A 22,500-nucleotide genomic window follows, 5' to 3' on the forward strand; every position below is an offset into this window, starting at 1 on the left:
CACACACACAGACACACACACACACACACACACACACACACACACACACACACACACACACACACACACACGTATGTAATAAATACTTATTTTAAAGCACACAATATATCAAAATATAGGTTTACCTTTTGCTAGTTAATAATTATTAAATTTCTTTAACTGTGAATAAAATCTTATTTCAGGCATATGTTGCAGTAAACTAATAGGTATATTTGTTTCCATACACTGCATCATTTCTATTTTTTTACTAAACAAGTCATCTTTGTGAAAATTGATTACAACTGCATTTATTTCAAAGTGGAAATAGAACCTTCTTGAATTAATGTTTTATTAAAACAAAAAAGAAAAAGAAAACAAAATGCAAATTACATATCTTCTAGAACACCTGATACAATATCACAGTATTTTTTTCATCTGTTACAAGTTACTCAAAGTTTGGAAGTTAAATGCAAGAATTTGAAAAAGTGCATATATTCTTTTGGCACCCCAACTGAAAGGAAATAAAATAAAATAAGAACAAACAATGAACACATGATCTGACTTCTTACAGATATTTCTTAGGGTCCTGTGCTACCAGCACACTGATTAAAAGTTAAATACTTATCATGTTGAACATACGCAACTTATCCTAACATGAAATACAACTCCTTATTCCTTATACTATAAAAAATGAAAGAAAATTATTCACACAATAATATAGAATAACTACCTTTGTAAAGGTAATTATTTCTATTTTGCATTTTTCTGATCTTAATATATGTACATTACCAATGAAAGAAGGACACATGCTAGAAACAAGTATTGTCTACAATATCTGGGATGAAGTATATTAATACAAATTTGTTCAGAACTATGAATCCCTTGAATTTATGGTAATTAATTGTAATGAAGACCACTGTAAAAGTAAAATATATTCATTTTTCTGTACTGTAAGTGTTCTTGACAACCACCATAAAAAGTACAATATATCCACTTTTCTGCACTCTAGTGTCAGTGTCTGTAAGTGTCAACTACCATAAAAAGAGAGATGTAATCATTTTTCTGTGCTATGTAAATTTTCTTTGTGTCATAGAACAGGCTTGGCAGAACTCTGTGTATAGTATATCATAGCAGCTGTGAAGTTGATTGTCCCTGCAAGGAAGAAGACTGGAAACCAGCGACCATGTGATGCTACCACTAATTCAGCTGTCAGTGGACCACATAAAATTCCTGGTATTGTTGCCTGTAAAGTAAATAATTTTATCAACACTTTCTCTTGGTAGATTTTCTTCTAGCAAGTAACTGTTTTCACAGATTATAAAACCAATGAATAAACTTGATCTTGGATTTTTCTATAATACTGCTATACCAAGAATAAATTAAAAATCCACCGTTGATTTGTTTTGTGAAATGTGTTAACACATAGATTGCTCCATGTACTAAGCCACCATCAAGTCAATACTTACACCTTGTGACCTCACCTGATTTACTCCTTCAATGAGTTTTCAGGGAAAATGTTCATTTAACTAATGCCATTAATATCAAAGTTGTTATCATAATTACTAAAATGCTGTTGGTGTTTTTAATAGCAATATGAGATAAACGAGCATATATCCAATAAGCAAGGAAAAGGTGAGGTTAGTAGTATTAGTAAAAGACTCCTTAGTGACTATGCACTTGTGGAGCCATCCATGTGCAAAGACAATTAATAAACTAAACTCACAGTGGGTATGGCATGTACAATTGCTAAAAAAATATGTCTTTACTCGGGAGTAGATGAAACTGAAACATTCGCTAGGAGTGGAATGGGGATCCCTTTTGTTTTGCTGTCAGCATCTGAAGGAACTTGGCATTACACTACAGCATGCAGACTGCTGGGCAGTTTAGGTGGATGCAAAGCAGTGATGTTGGTAGGTTGATGGATATTGGGCCCAGCAGATTTACGTGGTCTGTATACATGGAAATCCTGAGGACCATGGTGTTCCCCGGAGCCATTTTACCTCGTCTATGATAGCAGCCCCATCCACATGAGCAGTGTCAGGAAGACATGGTTCCGGCAACACCACAATATTATGTTCTGCTACATGCACCCAAATTGCCAGATCTCAATCCCGTTGAGAATGTCTGGACAGCCAGGGCAAAGGCTTCCCCCAAGATCAAACCAACAATCGTCATATCATTATTGCCTAATCAATTACAACAGGGGAGCAATTGCACTCTGTAGACAAGATGCCAGTTAACGGGGGCATTAGTGGCATCTATGCAACACAGACTTGCCACCAGCTTTCACTAAGCTGGTGACACTAACATGAAATATTAAAAGTGTTAGACAACTCAAAACCTTTAATTTTTCCTCTTCAATTTACTTGAAGAGGAAAACATCCTTATTACCATGGAATTTATTTAGGACTTTGGTTACTTTGATAATACTAGGTGAACAGGGATACCAATATCAGGGTAAGCTCAAAACATGTTTTCCCACCGTTTTCGTCATCATATCATACTGTTAAGTCAGAAAGAGTAAAGATACTTTTTTTTAGTAAATGTACATACATGCCATCCCCAGCACCATTGGGTTAAGATTGTACATTCATCTTAATAAAGTGAGTGGATTTTAATTATAAATTTAAAAAGCTGAGCTACTTTAACTATATATTTTTAATTAATACAGTATAGATAAAAGCTATTAACTTATTAAAACTGAACTTATCAAACTCAAAGTTCTTAAAACTATAAAAAAATATAATAAAAAAGTTTTTAATTCAATTTGAGATTATATATAAGGTAAAGACAAACCTTTTTCAGATGTTAACTTACATGACTGATTCCTTGAGAAATAAATTATGTATTCTTCCAGTTCAGTAATTATCATTTTGATATGATAAGATATCCTATGAAAATACTAATAGATAAAATGGAGTAGAACATCACAAAAAAAATATTTTGTAATTACTTACTATAGTATTTGATATGGCAAATGTAATGCCAGCATGATTTGGTGCTACATCTGCATGGTTGCTTAAATGTCCAGATGAATTAGCAGCACAAAGTCCCATAGCCAGTGATATCACCCTACAGATAAAAAGGAAAATGTGAACACAAAGGAAGCAATAGATCTTACATGAATGAACCACAAAAAATAATGTAAATTATCAAATAAAGCAATGCTAATAAACATATGAAGAATATTCAAACAAATAATCATGTAAATCCACAATATATAAAGAATAAAATTATTACAAAAAAAAAGAAAAAGAAAAAAGGAGAGAGAAGCTTCATGTTCAAATGATATCCTGCATCTGATCAATAGCAGACTTACAGAACTGCAACCACCAGGTTAGAGACTTCAGGGAAGAAAGCAAGACACAGTCCCGGTCCAACAAGTCCAAAAAAGGTCATTAAGCGCCGTACTCTCAGGACAGGCCACCCAACATTGATCATCTGGTCAGCAATGTGGCCCCAAGCTGAAGAACATTAATGGTTCATAAGAGAGAACACATAGCCAAGAGGGGAATATCATGTTCAAATGTATTATGTATTAACGTTTTTTATTTGTGTGTAGCCTGGACATAATAGGTCATCTAAAAAAACAGTGTTTTGGGCAGGGTCCCTCGGTGCAAATGCGACATATATGGTAGGATTCCTTTCTTTAGCACAATGATGCTGGAAAATAATCAAACTGCACTGGCCACTGTGCTCCCATTAATATCATGATTCCCAGCACAATACAAAAATTAGAAGTGCAGCAACATTTCTCCCCCCTTTACCTCTGATTCTGAATAAGCAAATTATTGATTTTCAATAAAACCTTGCTTAGTAAGCGTATAGGCTGACTTTGGAAATCTTGCTTGAGAGCTAGCACCATGAGAGGCATGAAGTTCTATTCCAATATGGGGTGTAGACCTAAGATCAGCCTTTATTATCACATTGTAAAGGGGCACCTAGAATTATGGTCTACTCTTACCATTGTATGTATAGATATCACTCTGATCTTGGGTTAAGAGATAATTAGAGCAAATAAAAAAACTTCTTCAGAAAAAATATTTGCATTACTTAGCTATTTAAAGGAGAAAATGTATTGGCAAATATTTAAATGGTATCTGGTTCTTTATCAAAGAATTTTCCACAGCCTCAAAACTAAGCATTATTTTTCTATATCATGTTATTTAATTTCTTCCTACATGCTTTGAAGTGACATTTAAACTAGATTTAATGAAAATTAGATGTGCAGCGTATGAAAAAAAAAAATGTATTGACCCAACAGACAGGTTACAGTAGAGATAACATGCTGGAAAATGAAAGGCATGAAAACTCAAATGGATACCTTAGTAACTCGAACAATCACCCACACAAGCAAAAGTACTCTTACTACAGTATTTGAATTAATACAAATAATGAAGACTATAGTTTCCTACATTTGTAAAGATCATAATCAATACAATAGTGGAGGAATTAAAGGTATTGCAATAAGTGCAATATATGACTAATTTAAAAAAATCATGAACAGAACAGATATACTCAAAAGTATATTTCTGAGTCACCATGTTAAACTGGTACTGTAGACTGCATTCATACTTTTATCCCTAATTTCTTTAAATGTAACAATCTTTGAACAACTTCCATGTATGAAGCAATCATTTGATTGTCTATAATGAATACATAAACTGGAAAGTTGTTCTTGCTTTGAATGTTTTTGAGAAGCTGTAAATTACGATTTTAATAGGATTTCTCTAACTGCTAACAAGTAAATTTTAAATCAAAGTCCCAAGAGGATGAGTAGAAACGAGTTATCCCTAAATAAAGAGTAAAAAAAATAATTAATGGTAATTTTTTATCATACTGATACAGACAAAACAGTATCCTACAAGAATATATTGATAGTAATTTACACAGTGGTATTATATGTGCCTGGTAAGCTTACCTTAATAAGCAGAGGCTATAAGGCATTAATTACTTTCGCAAATTATCTTCACTGTATCCTCACAATCACATATAATAAAAGTACCTTCAAACATCAGAGCAGTGTTATGCAATTTAAAAGTCTTGGATCATAATTCCACTTCAATAACAACAGATAAGCATACTTGATTCCCAGTTATTCATCAGGAAAGTTTAACCCATTAATGTTGGTATATTTTGAAGCTGAAAATAAAAGATTCCGGGCGGCTACAAAATCGGACTCTGCCCGCCCGCCGGCCACGGCCCGCTGCTGTGTCAGAGTGCAAGCCTCGATACATCACACTGGCGGGACACCCGGCAATGTTTATTTTTTTGAGTGTCTCATATGTGGGGCACCCGTCGTTAGTGGGTTAAAAATAACAAGACAAAAATTATACATTTGATGGATATTTTGAATAAAAACAAATACATATATATGTGAAACCAAGGCAACATTAAAAGTTGATCTACTTACCTACTCCACAGAGTGAGCTGATTATATAAGGCACTGCTGTGAGACTCATGCTCTCCTTGTTGGCCCCTAGCGTTCTTGAAAGGTACGTTGGCAGCCACTGCATTATGATGTAGTTGCTCCAATTCATGGCAAAGTGAGCTATATAAATGGACCATAATGACCAGTGACTTATCCATTCTATCCAAGAAACGCACATAACTTCCTGAAATGTTAATGAAAATTATGAATTTTTATGTAATGTGCTAATCCCATTTGATTTTATATTCTTTGATTTATGATAATAATTTTATTCATCAGTATATACACAAACATACAAATATATATATTTTTTTTCCATAACCTTTTCTTACAAAATCCATTCTAATTTAAACCACTTGAACATATATAATAAATACCTTAAGGAGTTGCTGTCCTACACATATATATACAAATACTTTTTTCCTAAAACCTCTTTTAACAAAATCCATTTGAGTTAAACCAGTTCAAAAATAAATAGAATGTATAAAAAAATATACCTTCTCAAGAAGTTGCTGTCCTTCTTCATCTGCATGTATTGGTGGATCATGGTATGTTAGCAGCCAGCAAACCACCCATAACAGTCCTATGCATCCAAATATTTCAAAAGACACATGCCAGTCCAAGTGTGGTGCAAACTGTAAAGAAATCAGAAATCATATGCTATTCAGGATTTTTCATAACCATGTTATCTTATTTCAGACTAAAAGAGTATTTTCTACAAGACATTTCACAAATCCATAACAAATTATTATATTTTTCTATTCCACTGCAGTCTATATATAGCTGTCCCAAAAGGTTACAAATAATGAAATCCCCCACTTACCAGGGATGCAACAGTCTGTCCCACTGACCCAGCAGCAACCATGTAACCAAAAGCTCTACTTCGTTCATCAGGTGGAATGTGTTGTGCGAATAACTGGAATATTGTGGGTAATCCTGTAAAGATAATCAGTACAATATATAAGATGCTCCAAAATAATTCATTCTTAAGAGATAAGTGAATGAAAAAAAAATGTAATCTATAAACAGATGGATAGTGCCTTAATACCACCACAGTCATTGTTGCCATGGATGGTTGTGTGCTGAATCCCCCAGGATATTTTGCAAATCATTTCACTTTCCAATCAAAATCCATACTGTGAGCTGGATATATTGTGTGCCTTGAAGTTATGTAAAGAGGTTAACTGGCAATATAAATATATTTTGGACACCTTCCAGCAACCTCGAGAGAAACTATATGAAAATAGCCAAAGAACATTTTTTGTTTCCTCTGAAAAGACAAATAACTTGAATATAGACATTATAAAGATTAGTTTTAGATAAGAAAAAAATCAGTTATCAATAAATCTTTGGCAAATCCAATATCAGAAAGTTAAAAATGAATTTACAGATGATTATATATTCTATCAATTGTTTTCACATCAAATGGATATAAGATTTAAAGCAATGTCTAAAGACTTACCAAGTCCTTCTCCTAAGCCTAAAATAACTCTTGCACTAATTAGGGCCGGTAAGTAGGCAGCAGCCAAAGGTGTTACAATGGTAGAAAGCGACCACAACAAAACTGCAAAACACAGCACCCTCCGACCTCCATATTTGTTCACTGCATTGGCCCCTATTATCTAGAAGAAAATATTTCTTTATTGAAATCATTGTTAAACATACCTGTACAAACATAAAAATAAGAATTGTAATTCTAAGTATCATTATTAATAAAAAGCTATGATCAAAATTTTGTAATAAAAATGAGGAAAAGACAAACCTGACTTGTGAAGTAACCAAACGCAAATGCCGATAAGATCCATCCTTGCCAGTAGAGACTCCATTTGTATTCATTAGCCATAGGCACAATGGCCAGAGGCATGAGCACTCTGTCTGCTGCATTGATGAAGTTTGCAACAGAACACAACACCACCACCTTTGACTTGTATCCAAATGAACGCCATTGGAACTTCATCCTGAAATGAGAATGATTTATCAATAAACTATTATATTGTATATTGCATAAAAGCATCTACAAGACTTTTAAAAAAACAAATACTAAATATCTTATCAACCTATAAAGGTAGTAAAAATGAGACATATGACCTATGGAAGTAACATTTGTTATTTTCTTTACCACATGCAAACCATTTCCAACTTTTATATATACAATCATACTCGCCTGAACTTTTTCATGTAAACCTAGACAGGTCATGTGCAATGTCAAAATAACGTGAAAAAATACCAATAAAGCCACTCAAGTGCCATTGACATGACAGGTAACAATTGAAACTCAATTATGACAAAAACATGCAAAACACTGTGATGCCTAGATAGCAGGTGTATGAGCCTTCCAATAACTTAACTATAAGCATACACACATAACCACAACCAGAACAAATATAGAAGCATTCACATAAAATGTCTATATAATACCATGTACAACTATGCTCATTTTCACTTGTTACATGCTATATATATTTCTTTTCAACTTGATCTTTTTTTTGAGGTCAGCAGTGTTTTCCAGAAAATGGGTGTTGTACTATACTTGTAATTCACATACTGTTTAATATCCACATAAATGCAATAAATATAAAATCATTCTTTAAGAATTATATGAATAATGACTCAGATTTTCTTTTCTTTTTAAGATCATAATGTTCTTTGCATAATTGAGATCTGTTAGCTTGTAGAATCATTCTAAATTTGCTAAGGCCATACCTTTTCTCTTCTCAGAAGTTAACCAATCAGTCACTCCTTAAAATTCCAAATTAGGGTACTTTCTCCACAAAATGTTTTTTTATTGGTCAAGATTGATATATCTGCAAAAGTTTGTGTACATATGTAGAATTTATAATCTTTTATTTGGTTAAAGGTCTATTTTCTAATTTTATACATATTTTTAGGTCTTTGAAGAGTTTGAATTTTTCAAGAATTATAAGAAAAGAAGAGCAGTTCCAGGGAGGTAATAATAGCATATGAATTCACTCTGCTGGACACCTTCAAAAGGCTGGGAGAACGCTGCATTTGCTCCTCACTCAAGGCCACAGGCCCGGGGCTGGCAGCTGAATGCCACCAATCACCTGGTAAGTACTACAAACCAAACTCACTTTGATAGACTATAATTATTGCAAAACTATAATAGGTAAATAAACAGCACTCTTACGCACATTAAGTGAAGGGGATTATTCCTCTTTGTGATGCAAAAATTAACTCTGTCAAATTCCCCTTGTATGACTTTACTTTTCCTAAAATGCATTTTAAAATTGTTTTCCTGGCAAGGCTTATGATGGCTCACTTTCCCCTCAAATATGAAGAAACCCAGAAAGTTTTGGATGATTGTCAGAGTAGTTGATGAAACGGAGGATGACAGGGCTTAAGAGAATGACTTCTACCTTTATAACTAGACCCTCTTCACTAACCTATACCCAGCAATGCCACCTACCTTCTGAACCTGACTTCTTGCCGCCTATCGTATGCACTAAAGGTAAGAATTACGAACTCTTTATACTTGTTAACATGCACATGCACATATGATGAGGCTGGAAAATTTATGAACCATGCAATGTTTGTCATAACTATTTTATTTCTCAAATTTTCTTTATATCATAGATGTTTTTTTGGAATCTGGTGCATGAACAATGTCATTCATGGTGAGCTATAGGTATTTTGACACATTTATAATTATTTCATCAAGAGGAATATCTTGAGTGTCTGAAAAAATTATTCTTTTCGTTTGTTTACAGCTTTGCCCTCATTTGGCAGTTTGCAGTCAAATCTCTGTCAAAGCACACCCAATCCCAGGGCCAAAAGATGATTTATAAGCTTGAAAGATTTAAAATAAATTTTTGTGATATTTGCTATAAAATTCTGTTAAAAAATGGAACCACTAACCCTTAATATCAGAAAATGAGGATCTCCTGCCCAGGGTTAAGAATGTCAGATCTATATTTTCTTACTGTAGTTCCATACCATATTAAGCGTTATTGGAAATTAATTCATATATATTTGTCAAATAATTTTATTCAGTCATTGAAAATTAAGAAGTAGGTAGATAAAAAAAATTTGGACAAAACTATTTCACATTGAATGACATTGTTTTAGACATGAAACAGTGGCAGATAGGCATCCTTTCATGTAATATAATGCAAAACTGATGACAAATATGAAAAATGAAATTTGTATATCCAATTTTCAAATGCAAATATCTGATTTTCATTTTTTTTCTTTGAGCAGTAGCTTAAGGGTTATGTTTTCATAAAAATACTTCACTTCCATCTCATTGTTTTTACAAGATCCCAAATGAATTTAAGCATTTTCTTTCTTTAATCAAAATGGGGCTAATCTTAACTTCCTAAGTTTAAAATTACACCTTGTAAAAATGCAAAGTTAAATTTCATTTGCCCTTAAATTGTAAATTTTACTGCATATTTCCTTATACCCTTAGAATCCATTGTTTTTACCAGATCCCAAATGAATTTAAGCATTTTCTTTCTTTAATCAAAATGGGACTAATCTTAACTTCCTAAGTTTAAAATTACACCTTGTAAAAATGCAAAGTTAAATTTCATTTGCCCTTAAATTGTAAATTTTACTGCATATTTCCTTATACCCTTAGAATCCAAAGAGAGAAAAAAATAGGTGTAGGTTCATCTCAAGTGTCAATAAATGAATGAGAGATTGAAAAGTTTAGCTCAAAATCTCTAAACCTGTTGGATCCAGGTGCCAGGCTTACATGGGTGTGTGGCTTGAAGGCCTGACCGCACTCATGCACAGTATCAAGACTCCTTCCCACCTCTTTGCAAGATTATAAGCTCTTTTTCTGCTGTTTTGCTACTTTCTGAGGTCTGCATTTCTTTTCCTTTTTTTTCTGTTTTGTCATTTGGTATGCTATATCAAAATGGTAATAGACTATCTTCACTAAGCAGACCTCATATTATCTCTCCAGGTAGTTTATACTTTGCAGTAACAGTAACAATTAGTAATATTGTGATATTTGTACCACTTTTTATATATTTGCATTAATCAATTTTCCATAACACTCCCTGAGCTGCTAATAACAGTGGGCAGAATAGGTTCCACCAGCAAACATTTGTTTACTGGTGGAATTAGTACAAATAATACAAGAGCCCCTACCCAAAGTTTTCTGCGCTCATAGCAAAATTTACCTGTGACCTAACACTCGGCAACAATATCCCAGGGCAAGAAGCTCCTGTCAACCTAGAACCTCAGCTAGAGATTTCCATGACAAGACTTTCACGTTAGCTGCCCCTCGGCCAAATTTTTAAAGGACAAGACATCCTTGTCACCTGGATCTGGATCTAACAGATTAAGCAAGTAACATTTAAAGTGCTACTGTAGAGAAAAAGGGAAAAGCTAATAAAAAGGTGGCTATTCTTGCTCCTATACTTGGTGCTTTATCTTAACAAAAATGGCAAAAAACAGTGGCTTATCACTCAAAAAACAAGTAGTTCAATCCAAAGTGTGGTGAAATTATAAACCCCATAAAACATCATACCTAAATGGGCAGACTGTCTGATATTGGTCCATCTGATCTTGATGGAGTCCCACAACGTTTATTGGAATAATGGTACAACTTGATACAATCTATTGTTTCATTTAGTCCAGATGGTTTAGAAGTGATGGCCTTTGAACTCTGAAAAAAATTTCTTGAATCCCTTGTTTTATCTTAAGGACTTTAGGAACTTTTGCCTCACCTTAGTTATGGAATCAAAACTACACATTCATAGTAAACAGCGAAGAAGCATTTTCCTGCTTACTATGGTACCAGTGGATTCCTTATAATTCTGATTAAAAATATATTATAAAGTACAATGCTCAGCCATTATAATCAGTATTATTAGCTATTAGAAGAAATCCTATTCTAAAAACATGTTTAGAGATAGTTATTTCCAGCTATGAATAAAACATTTTTGGTATTTTGTAACAAATCAATTTTCCATGACTTTGTTACAAATGGAAAATGTGAAATGAAATGGTATCAAAATGGCTATTACTGTTGCATGTCCCTGAACAACCTATTGAATACAATATATCATTATCTAACATAATGTTGGGTAGCACATCAGAATTCAATACAACACACTGATACAGGGAGTACATGTAAGCAATCCCTGTGATTTCAGATTGCAAGCACTGTCTCTGCAGTTTTGCTTAATCAAATTTGTTTACACAGAAGGCTCTAGAATCATTTAATCACTATGGAGTAATTTTTCAAGACTACCTGACCTCACTTACCCCATTCCCTGAATTTTTGGGAAGACAAGTTTAAATTTTCATTACCAGTATTATTCTTAATAATACTACAATCATACTTATAATAACAATTACAATAACATTGAAATTATAAAAAAGTAACAGAAGTAAAAAGTTTTTTATATAAATTCAAGGTATGATGTAAACAAGTGAGATCAGGGTGCCCTAAGGAACTGGTCAGGATATTTCATAAAGATTATATCCAATATTTTTTATTATACTAGTACTTTGGGTAAGGTAAACCCATATCCATTGGTAATTCATGTGCCATACTGGAACAGGCACTTGGTGCTGAGGACAGTCAGCTGCTCAAGGGAAAAATTGGCATGAGAAACACTCTCTACAATTTTGGCTTCAGCATATAAGATTTTGTAAGCAATAGGGCTAAAAAGTTTGGAGGGTAGTAACTCCTCAAAGACCACAGTCAGAGCCAAATAAGAAAACTGTTTAGTACACACAATGTATAATGGATGTACATGTCACTTGGAAAGTAGTCCATCCATGCTATGTGCAAACATGTCATCCATCAGCAATGGGTTACTTGCAAAGATCTGCAAAAGCTCTATAAATAATGTTGACAAAATTTTACTGACAGTATCCAGCATCCACATTATTTTGGATGGATTTGAATGTTAAAGGTATTTTGGTGCACACAGCTCAGGAAAGATGAAGCAAACATTTTAGCTGCCTAGCTGAAATGAAAAGGTACAGTCACACAAGTATTGTTTCATAGTACATATATTTTTTAATAACTCAACATTGCTGCAGCATTATCATATAAAGTGAAAAATATACAACAACAGCAATATGCAATAGCTGACTTGGCTGTATGTTGTAACTGCAATGCACATATAATACTCCCAGAGTGACTGCACCTTAAACCAATGATAGTAAATAGCATGCTATGGTGAGGGTGAACCAGAATTACAGTTGGCACCTATATATGTTACAACAATGGTGGCTACTCTTTTCTACAAACTATATTGGCATGAAGTTTTATGGTTCTAATGAACCTTGTTCTAAAATTACAGCTTTGGCTTAAACTTTCCTTTTTATACTTTTATTGAAAAGAAATCTCTATGTTTCCAGTTTTTTTATCTCATGCAGCCAACCTTAATACGAATCAAAGCATATCAGCAAGAGAGCACTAATTATTTTCAAGCACCACATGCTTATTATGACATGTGACTGGTTGTAATTTACAACAACAAATTTCTTTATCAAAATTTTGAGAAGAATATAAGATAATGTGTATTTTAGTATTTATCTACGTATCAATTCCAAGTCCCATTGTCCCTCTCACTAATAATGTATATGCCAAAAGTAATTAATACTAGCAACATGGACTTTTCCTGATAAATAAGATATTGTCATAATCTAACCCCAAAACAAAGAAAGGTAAATTTGGAACTAACACCTAACAGCAATTTTCAGATTAAAATAATATTTTTCTGTTGGTTTCGTTCATCTGAATCATAAATAAAGATTACAATATTGCCCCAGTATCTGGGGAGGGAAAGATGAGTTCCTGGTGACATTACTATCATGTCAAGAAAAATTTGGCTTGAGGGCCAGATGTGAACCATCATGAGCAAAAGCCAGGGTGGCAGAAAAGATCACATGTGCACAAACCATTTGGAGGGTGATTTGACTCATTTGGCATTTAGAAAGGGGCTTTTGCGTTATTCCCATCGATAAACAAGTATAGAATGTAATGTTCATAAGCCATGACTGGAAGAGCACTGGCTCCAGGCAGGATGCCATTTCCAAGATCAGCATCGTATTTCTGGCCATTGTGACAGGTAGCACAGGTTTATTACAGAAAATTCAATATTACAAAAAAATATATACGACATAAATAGCAAAATGCTATGAGTTATTTACTACATAAAGAGATGATATGGAGTCTTTTACTATCTCGATAAAGCAAATCAAAGACAAATAAGAACATTGGAAAAGGGCAAAATAGCTAAATCATTTATGAAAAATAACTTTGCAAAAGGAAGGCATAGAGTCTTGTCACCACACACAAGTGTTCACACATGCCCAGCCTACGTGCCACACACCTGGCAGAGCAGCTACTTACGTAGCTTAATAGCTGTATTTTCAGCCATGTGATTGACATGATGCAACCGGATTCAAGGGGTTAAAGGGTAAAAGCAAAAGATCATGGTAATCATTCCTAAAAATTTACCTATCATGGGGCATTGCCCCTAAGTCCCCCAATTAGTCTACAAAATCTTCACCTAGTGTGTTCTGGTAGGATAGACTCGTGATGCACATTTACAACATTGAGAAATTTTACCCCGTGAAACACCCTCCTAGGGGAATTTGACCCCCAACTTGGTCTCCAAAATTTTCACCCTGTATATTCTGCTAAGACTGAGTCTGGGCAAATATGGTACAGGTTTGGATGAGTTCTTAACCCACTAACGCCAGTATATTTTGAAGCCGAAAATAATAATTTCCAGGCAGCTACGAAATTGGTGTGTGGGGCTGGCCCGGAATCTGCCTGCATGTTGACTGCAGGCCACGACGGAATCGGAGCACAAGCTCCGATACGTCACACTGGCGGGGCGCCCCGCAATGTGTGTCTCATATATGGGACACCCGTCATAAATGGGTTAACTTGCACTGTACTTCCAAAGAGGATTCATTGCCTATCATTTTTTTTTTATAGGAATTAGTATTGCTATTCACAGGTCCTTGTCATCATTCCCAAATATTTTATAGTGAAACTGACTTAGCCTTCCTGACACCTGCTCTACCTAGCCATGGTGGAACTGTTTAGAATTTTGACTGCCTTCTCTTAGGTCCAGCTTATACTGTCATGCAACCATCTATTACTACTCTAACAGGCTCTATCAACCCAAAAGTAGAGTCTATTGTCTTGTCACAGTCAAGGACAATTCTAATTAGCTCACTTGATTTCCCTTACATACATCATCTACTACAACTGTGATAATTTTTTGGCGTTGTTTTCTGCAGGTGCTGGAAGGGTACAGCTGGTGGAGTTCCTGGAATTTATAAGTTTTACAATCTCTACAATATTTGAGATGGATATAGCTGAGAAAAAACTTCTGAGAGTGTCCAAGTTCTAATTGATGGCAAGGTAAGGTTCTTCAGGTTAGGTATCAGGTGCCCAGAGTGAATCTGACATTGGCCTTGTATCAGAGATTTTTCACCTAAAATATTTTGTACGCCATGCACTCAGTTTAGCCTATCCCTTGACTGTGTCAGTCAGGAACATAATTTCTATAAGCTGGAAGATAAATCTTATTTGTTATGTAGCAGTAATACTTTTTGACAACTATATTGCTTTTAAAATAGCAGAATGTATCCATGATTGCCAGTATATACTTTACAAACTGGAGCAAAGCTCACATTGTCACCAGAGTGCTGCAACATTGCAGCAGCCTCAGCTTCTGTGCCAGTGTTGCACTAATGCTGATTCGGGCATTACTCTGCACCAAAACCCTGTGCCAAAGAATTTCCTACATCACACTCTGCACTGAAGATCTTTCAAAAATAAGCCCTCAGATTCACTCTGGCCTGGTGACATAACTATTAATACCTAAAGAAACTATGACATGATTACAATTACCTTCGAATTCATAAAAAAATTGTCCCTGTATTGTTAACAAAAGCCATGGTCATCAAACATCAAAACATGCTAAATACAATATGGCACAAAATAACCTAAGAAAGGATTGTTCAGAGTAAAGTTCACAAAACTGTGGTTAAGGTCTGCAGCCTGTGCAGTTACTAGGAGAAAACAGAGGCTAATAATATATCATTTAATGGTTATAAACTGGATAATTCCTAAAAACATACCTTTGTGGTCTCTCATTCCATTGTAGCTACCACTATGACTAATGAATGTCTCTTCTAGGTAAACACGAAGAGAACAATATCAATATTGTCGAGTTGGCAGATCTCCCACGTCAAACTTCTTATGTGTTCGATTCCGTCGCTTTGCTTATGGCTACAATTAGTTAACTTAGATGTCATAAATTGCAACTATACAAGTTGACGAACTCTCAGTATACCACGAAGATCTTATTAAGCCTCAATTTTGGTTATATTTAGATTTTACTGAATAAGATAATGACATCCAATGCCAACATCCCACGATTTCGAAGTAAGAGACATTGTAAACAATCACAATTCACTTCCTTTTCTAAGTCAGTCACCATACTGCCGAAATATATATACGTAAACTTATATTAATTTCGTTATAGGAGAATATGCAACTCTGATGTATATATTTTAAAAATGACATTGAATGATTATATATATTTTATTTTAAAAATGTCTTATTGCGAGAATTAGAAAGAAAGAAGTTATTCCACTCAGCCCTCGCAGTTGGCTCACACCGTCACACGTGTGGTCACTGGGCAACATACTCGTGTTTACAAGTAACAAATCGGAACACTGCCTTTTTTAAGAACATGAGGCAAAGCTCCAGATAATATAGACTAGAATATAGTCAAAATCTTACAGAAGAAAAGTGGAACAATAGGAGATCAAGATGAGAGCGTCAAGTTTGATACAAGAGCTTCGTGGGAATCTACCCATAGCAGGTAAGCAATCAAAATGTGTTTGGAACCCCTCGTCTTGCTTGTCCAGACTTGTCAGAACCAGCAGGACAAAGAAGCTGCGTTCGGAACCTCCGAGGATTTCATTGCCCGCAATGTAGCCAGCTCAAAAGTGAACATTCACTATTTTTTTTATAGACCGATTCGGTAATGCCAAGAAACTGCCCCTAGTAAGGAGCACTTGGTGAAAACAAACCCTCGTTCGTTCAAAAACTCGCTTTTATGCTGCGTTCGGAACTGTTCGTCTTGCTTGACAAGTAGGCCTCAATCGGAACCTCCAAGACCCTTTCTGCCCAGAATGCAACCGGCTTGAATGTAAACATTCACTTTTTTATCGTACCGGTGTCTTTATTTTACACGCTGCATAGGTTATGTAACTCTTTTGGTACATATTTAACTTACCTGCGACTGACAAACAAAAATATCCTTGACCAATAAATGGTCATAAAATTACCCACTAATATCTTGTGGTTACCTGCAACTGTCGGTAATTTTCTATATTACGTCCGCATGACCGATAACGACGATTTTGGTATCGTTGGATTCCTCTCACTCTATACAATGCAAATAGATAGGTTTTATTGCGCGCTAACCCCCCCCCCCCCCCCGTTAGCGACAAACGGTCCCGATTGCGGGGCGACGATGCGCCGGACGTAATATAGAAAATTACCCTAATAATTTAACCTCACAGTGAAAATAATCATAGTTATTCACATGACTTTCCATTGCAGGGGGCTGTGCCCCCTGCGACCCCCCCTGGGGGGTCGCAGGATCTACTTAAACCATTTATTGTCACATAAAGAAGGAAAAATATGTAAATAATTGTGCTTCATTGTCACTTGTCTCGACTGGTAAAATCGCGGGGAAAAAATACATCAAGACCTACTTGAACCATTTATCATTACATATAGAAGGAAAAACATGCAAAGAAGGATTGTGCATCATTGTCACTCGTCACAGGGAATCAGTCAGTATACAGGCCAATGTAGGGAGCTGCAGCCCTCCAACTTCCTGCCCTGGACAACATAGAGTCCACCACGTGTGTATGGCACAATAGACTGTAGGACATACTTGCATCAGATGCTCCCACATGTTTGTAGCATCCTCTATTCTGCTGTGAATGCATGGAGGATTCACTGTTTTCTAGGGTGGGAGATGTAGGGCATCATACAGTATAACAACATATTTTGTGTATTTAATTCATATTTTACCCTGCAATTTCCGTGGTACTTTTTATGCTCTCCCCTGCTATTGGGGCCAATAATGTGGGGGTATGGGGGGGTTCTGCTACAAATATACTAAATATATGGGTAGTAGAGAGTCAGTGGAATCTTTTGATACCAATATCATCATGATTGGTCACGTGAAAGTTTTCTGAATATTTACCCAGTATGTTTATGTTCATGCCATATATGCACCCATAAAGACTTAGTTTGTAATTTTGATGCAGATGTATGATACAGTGAAGCCTAATTGTAATTATCTGGCCTCAATTTCCTCAAAAGTTTCCAGCTACCATGATAGAAAGACTATAAACTATGGTTGGGCTAAAAGAAATGGTGCGATAAAATATGTATCCCCAGCAGGATCACCATTCTGCACATGCCTTGACATACCATGTGGAAGCAAATGTTTAGGATACATTTTATATCAATGTGTGAAGAGTTTAATTTCTTTTCTGAAAGCTTCTCCTATAGTAAGTTCAAAGATAGTGGTCAGTTTATGAAAGAGGTTGTATAATCACAATAACTTTTTTCAGGTTATTTATTGTGTATTTTTTTGTTTACATGATGATGACCTTTTCTTTGCTAATATATATTTAAGATGCTCACTTTAAAATAACCAGTTCATTTTCTCTTGCTAACACATTCATACTTCACAGCTCTGCAACAGTTCAACCAGGATGTTGAAGAAAGTAGTAATCCCCAAGAGATCATAGAGGACCTACTCTATGTTTCCCCTGAATGTTCAGAAATTATGAGGTTACTGCGGAAGGAAAATATCACTTCAAATGAACTTGCTGTCATTCTTACCAGCTTTAGTCACATACTCCTGAAGTAAGTTATATATTATCTTTCTTTCTTCATTTCATTTTTTCCTCCTATCTTCTTTTCTTCCTGTTCTTCCCTTTTCTTTTCCTCCTCTTCCTCCTTTTTCTTCTTTTCTTCCTCCTCCTCTTCTTTCTCCTCCTCCTCCTCCTCTTCTTCTTCTTCTTCTTTTCTTCTTCTCTTTCTTCCTATGCAAATCTGATATAATGTTTACACACCTAACCCATTAAAAGAATTATTCTAATTTTATATATTGGTATTTTAGGTAATCTTGAACATAAATAACGAATTTTAGGGAATCATTATGTTTCCAGCTTCGTAAGAGTTCTATATACCCACCATGTGTTAGGGACTAATTTGCAGAAAAAGTCTTTGATTTATATGTATAGTTTAAAGCCTTGCGTACATTTCTATGAGTATCTAGCTATGTGTTGTTATTCATTTTATTGGAATGAAGTTTTTGAAAAATATATATTCCTGTTCTCAAATGTCAAAGCAAAAATATTAGTTCACAATTTATTTAGGTTTTACTGAATGTTTCTTTTATTTGATTATAGAGGATATTACAATAGAATTATTAATCCAGTAATGGCAGGAAATATTGTGAGAAAAAACATGAAATTATATCACTGATCATCTGTGATTATATACTATGACAGGATATCTTGTCACACATTATCAACTGGTTAAATTTTTAAATTATTTTCTTTCTGCTTTCACTTATGCTTATTCTTTTATAAAGTATTGCAGGAGAGCTAAAGAAGTACAGGAAGACTGGTGTCTTCCTTACTCAAGAACTCCTACATGATCATATTCATCACTTCTACCAATTGGTGTCACCAGCCAGTATTAATAAAAACAGCAGAGCAGCTTTACAATGCCTAACAGGTAATGTTATGATCCTGTTATGTACAATTGGCATTGTCATAGTTGTTTTTATTATGTTATTATTCATGTTACCATTATCATTATTTCTATTACCATTATTTGATATTACTGTTGATTTTATAATTTATTTTAGTTTTTATTGTTGTCATTAGAATTAGTAGCAACAGTTGTTTTAGTATGCAGTAAAGTGTGCATTCAGCTAACAAATAAAAACATTAATAATTGAAAAACACTTGGACAAAACATTCAACAGTTATCTAAAACAGTGTATCTGGTGGATTGTTAAAATAATCTGGAATGTAGCAATGCTTTATCAAGCCTTGTTTGATATAGCATTTCTATGATAACCATCTTGTGATTAGCATAAAAAAATGAGGATCATCTCATTACCCTACTTGGTCAGCCATCTCCACGCAGATTCTCAAAGAGAGTTTCATTGTTCAGTCAGAACTAAAAACTGCCAAGTCACACTCATCTTTTTATAATTCACAAATGCATATGATTCCATCAGTAGAAGTAAACTGTTTGAAATTCATTTTGCATGGTATATCATATCTTTGTTAGTGATATCCTTACATTGGAAAGACTATAAGTACAAGTTGTTGCATATACTAATGGTTACAAACTTTACCAATGAAGCTGGCATTTCTAAGCAGACACTCCATATCCGTACCCATCTTTTATAACTTTCAACAATACCATGAGCAAAGTCACAGATGGCTGAGACCAAAGAGGTGATATCAAGACTTCTTCACAGGGTGAAAAGTAGACTTAATCATAGGGCAGCCTGATCCAGAGTGGGTCAAGGTCAGGGGAGAGACATCTGTTCTTGATTAAGACTAAACAGAATGGAAGAGGCATCCAATTGTCATCCCTTGAGCTTTGCCTCTTGATATTCAGTGTGTTAAACCACAAAGAGATTCCCTGATCACCCAGCCAGAGCCAGAAGGAGACTACATTTGGCCAAAGTGCCAAGAGGAAATGATATGTGGGTTTCTTTTCTGAGATGCACACTGGTTTGGCCATACCCTGATGAATACATGAAGCTTCTTCTGAATTAAAGCATACTTGAAGTATCATAAATAAAAGATGTGTAAGACCAGAAGAGTGTGGCAGAAAATCGACATGGCATGGCCTACTGACTATGGCTAGAATATAGCCTGAAATTATTTTGATTGAAAAAATTACCCATCACAAAAAATAGTACTGTCATGCTAGATTGGCAATCAGATATTACAGGACCTTGTCTTTACAAGTATGATAAGAAATACACCCCCCTCCCAGAATACTCATGTAGTTAATGATGCAGTGTTTATTGTAATATTAATTTAATGCCTTAGGCAAGCTAATATACCAAAAAGCAGACTCTGGGGCTGCATATTAATATGGGAGCCTACCTCACTCAAGGGTAAGTGGCAGCTTTGTTTCCATGTCACCTAGGCAAAGATAATATCCTAGTTTGTGGCTTTGATACAGACATACATGAAATAATGAGGCTTTAGTGCTATGACAATAACACTAATGTGGTATGTCTTACATACCCTTGATGAGATGGCCATTCTTGGCTTGGCCTCACATAATGCCATCTAGAGATAAAGGGTTATATTTATTAGATTAATTTTTTCACTTGACAAATTTTTCAGAAAGGATAATAAAAGTTTTTTATGTTGCTTTCTTTTCCACCAGGCATGGTTATGATTGGATTTGAAACTGCAACTGAAGTGTTAACAAATTTAGACTGGAAGAGAATGAATTTAAATATTCTTTTGAGCCGTCGAGAGAGTGGAGTTTCTAGAGATGTTCGTGCATGGTGCATGTACTTTCTCTTGGCCTTCTTGAATGCTCCAGATGATGTCACACTCGTTAAGCAGTTTCTTCAAAATGCAGGTAAGATGAAAATGACATTTTTGATTTACAGTGCTGTTATGTTACTGATTCAAGTAAAATATTATGTAAATGTTTCATATCATATTTATTTGGCTCTTTATTTTTACAGAATTGCTGCCATCAATTTTTCCTGGCCTTGTGTGGGATCCTTGTGAAACTGTCCTTAATGTGTTAAAAGTGTTGATGGACTCGGTGTTGTATAACCCTCATGTAAGCAAAACCAACAAGGTTCACCTGTTCACACCAACTACCACAATACCACTTTTACAACTTTATAGATGGGTAGGGCCCACAGGCAGTCTACCTAAAAAAGATGTTGAACTAGATGAGGAATTAGCAGCAAAAAAGAAGAAGGAACAAGAACAAATCAGAATTGCAGCACATAGGCTTGTGCTGACCTTGTGTACAAGCTATAAATATGGTATTGTTTTCAAAGAAAAGGTGGTGAGACAGGGTGAAATCTGGTCCAACAACTGGGCTGTTGGCAAGATCCTAATAAGTCTTGAAAGCCCATGGAAATTAGAGGAAGGAAAGGACCTCCTTGTTAAAGCAATAGGGTACAGTCCAGACCTCTTGAAGTCATACCTATTTTCCATCCATGAAATTCTTTCACCCCGATCATCAAATTTTACATCAATCATAGACATGTTAATCAGAATTCTGGAATACCAGAAGCCTTGGAGATATTTGGCAGAGAAAGGTTTAAGAGGTGTCCAAGTAGCACTAGTTCCAAGTCCATTAGGTGAAAGGTTTTTCAGTATCCTTCTTGAGGCAGAAACTGAGAGCTCTAGGCTTTGTGCAATGTCATTGATGAAGACTATTTTATCAAAAACAAGTGAAACTATTAAGCATTTAGAAACAGATAAGTCTTTACCCAGAGGAAAGTTTCTTTCCATGCAGAAATATCTGCTGGGGAATGTTCATACCTACCTAGGTGGGGTCAGTGGTGTAATTAAGTGTTGGCAGAGATCTACAGGCCAATTACCATTTAAGAGAACAGATGGTAAAGAAAGCAAAAGGATGTCTAGCACTGAATTACTCATTTCTATTGTTAAAGTTTTGATTCTCTGCCAAGAATTATTCCCAGCTCATGCAGATGAAGAAGCTATCCATTCTTTGAACATGTTACAAGTTGTTCGAAATTTGACTGATGATAATAATATCAATGATGAGAACAAGGCCAAAGCAGTAGAGATGAAACTAGAACTGCAATTTTTGTGTATAGAGTGTTTATCAGGTTCTAATGACAGACATGGCATGATTGTTGACAATTTGTCCTTGGGAGGGGCAGAAAATCAGCAGGTTGAAAAGAGTATGTTGTATCAGCTGATCATGACTTATTCTCAGGCCAAGGAAGAAGTTTCATCCTTTGATAAGGAAACATTGAAGGCACACACTTTTACACAGAAGT

General features: G+C 35.1%; 2 protein-coding genes across 3 annotated transcripts in view; one reads left to right on the forward strand and one right to left on the reverse strand.

Moving 5' to 3' along the window:
• Positions 1-15,642, reverse strand: part of LOC113817147 (uncharacterized) — a 16,272-nt gene extending 630 nt beyond the window's left edge. The window contains exons 1-10 of one of the 2 annotated variants that reach the window (XM_027369148.2): positions 15,503-15,632; positions 10,911-11,048; positions 7,173-7,368; positions 6,873-7,032; positions 6,234-6,346; positions 5,908-6,045; positions 5,393-5,594; positions 3,299-3,443; positions 2,937-3,051; positions 1-1,222 (exon numbers count right to left, since the gene is read on the reverse strand). The exon at positions 1-1,222 is cut by the window's left edge and continues 630 nt beyond it. In XM_027369148.2, the coding sequence (XP_027224949.1) occupies positions 1,067-1,222; positions 2,937-3,051; positions 3,299-3,443; positions 5,393-5,594; positions 5,908-6,045; positions 6,234-6,346; positions 6,873-7,032; positions 7,173-7,368; positions 10,911-10,942 (1,257 nt within the window). In that variant the 5' untranslated portion in view covers positions 10,943-11,048; positions 15,503-15,632 and the 3' untranslated portion in view covers positions 1-1,066. Of the gene's footprint in view, positions 1,223-2,936; positions 3,052-3,298; positions 3,444-5,392; positions 5,595-5,907; positions 6,046-6,233; positions 6,347-6,872; positions 7,033-7,172; positions 7,369-10,910; positions 11,049-15,502 lie in introns of both variants that reach the window. The other variant, XM_027369157.2, reaches the window with a different exon arrangement.
• Positions 15,643-16,016: 374 nt separating this feature from the next.
• Positions 16,017-22,500, forward strand: part of LOC113817160 (nucleolar pre-ribosomal-associated protein 1) — a 19,228-nt gene continuing 12,744 nt past the window's right edge. The window contains exons 1-5 of the mRNA XM_027369169.2: positions 16,017-16,251; positions 18,149-18,323; positions 19,057-19,202; positions 20,889-21,089; positions 21,199-22,500. The exon at positions 21,199-22,500 is cut by the window's right edge and continues 1,338 nt beyond it. Of these exons, the coding sequence (XP_027224970.2) occupies positions 16,200-16,251; positions 18,149-18,323; positions 19,057-19,202; positions 20,889-21,089; positions 21,199-22,500 (1,876 nt within the window). The 5' untranslated portion in view covers positions 16,017-16,199. The remainder of the gene's footprint in view (positions 16,252-18,148; positions 18,324-19,056; positions 19,203-20,888; positions 21,090-21,198) is intronic.

The sequence above is a fragment of the Penaeus vannamei genome, chromosome 16 (assembly GCF_042767895.1).
Source record: "Penaeus vannamei isolate JL-2024 chromosome 16, ASM4276789v1, whole genome shotgun sequence".
Taxonomy (NCBI): Eukaryota; Metazoa; Arthropoda; class Malacostraca; order Decapoda; family Penaeidae; genus Penaeus; species Penaeus vannamei.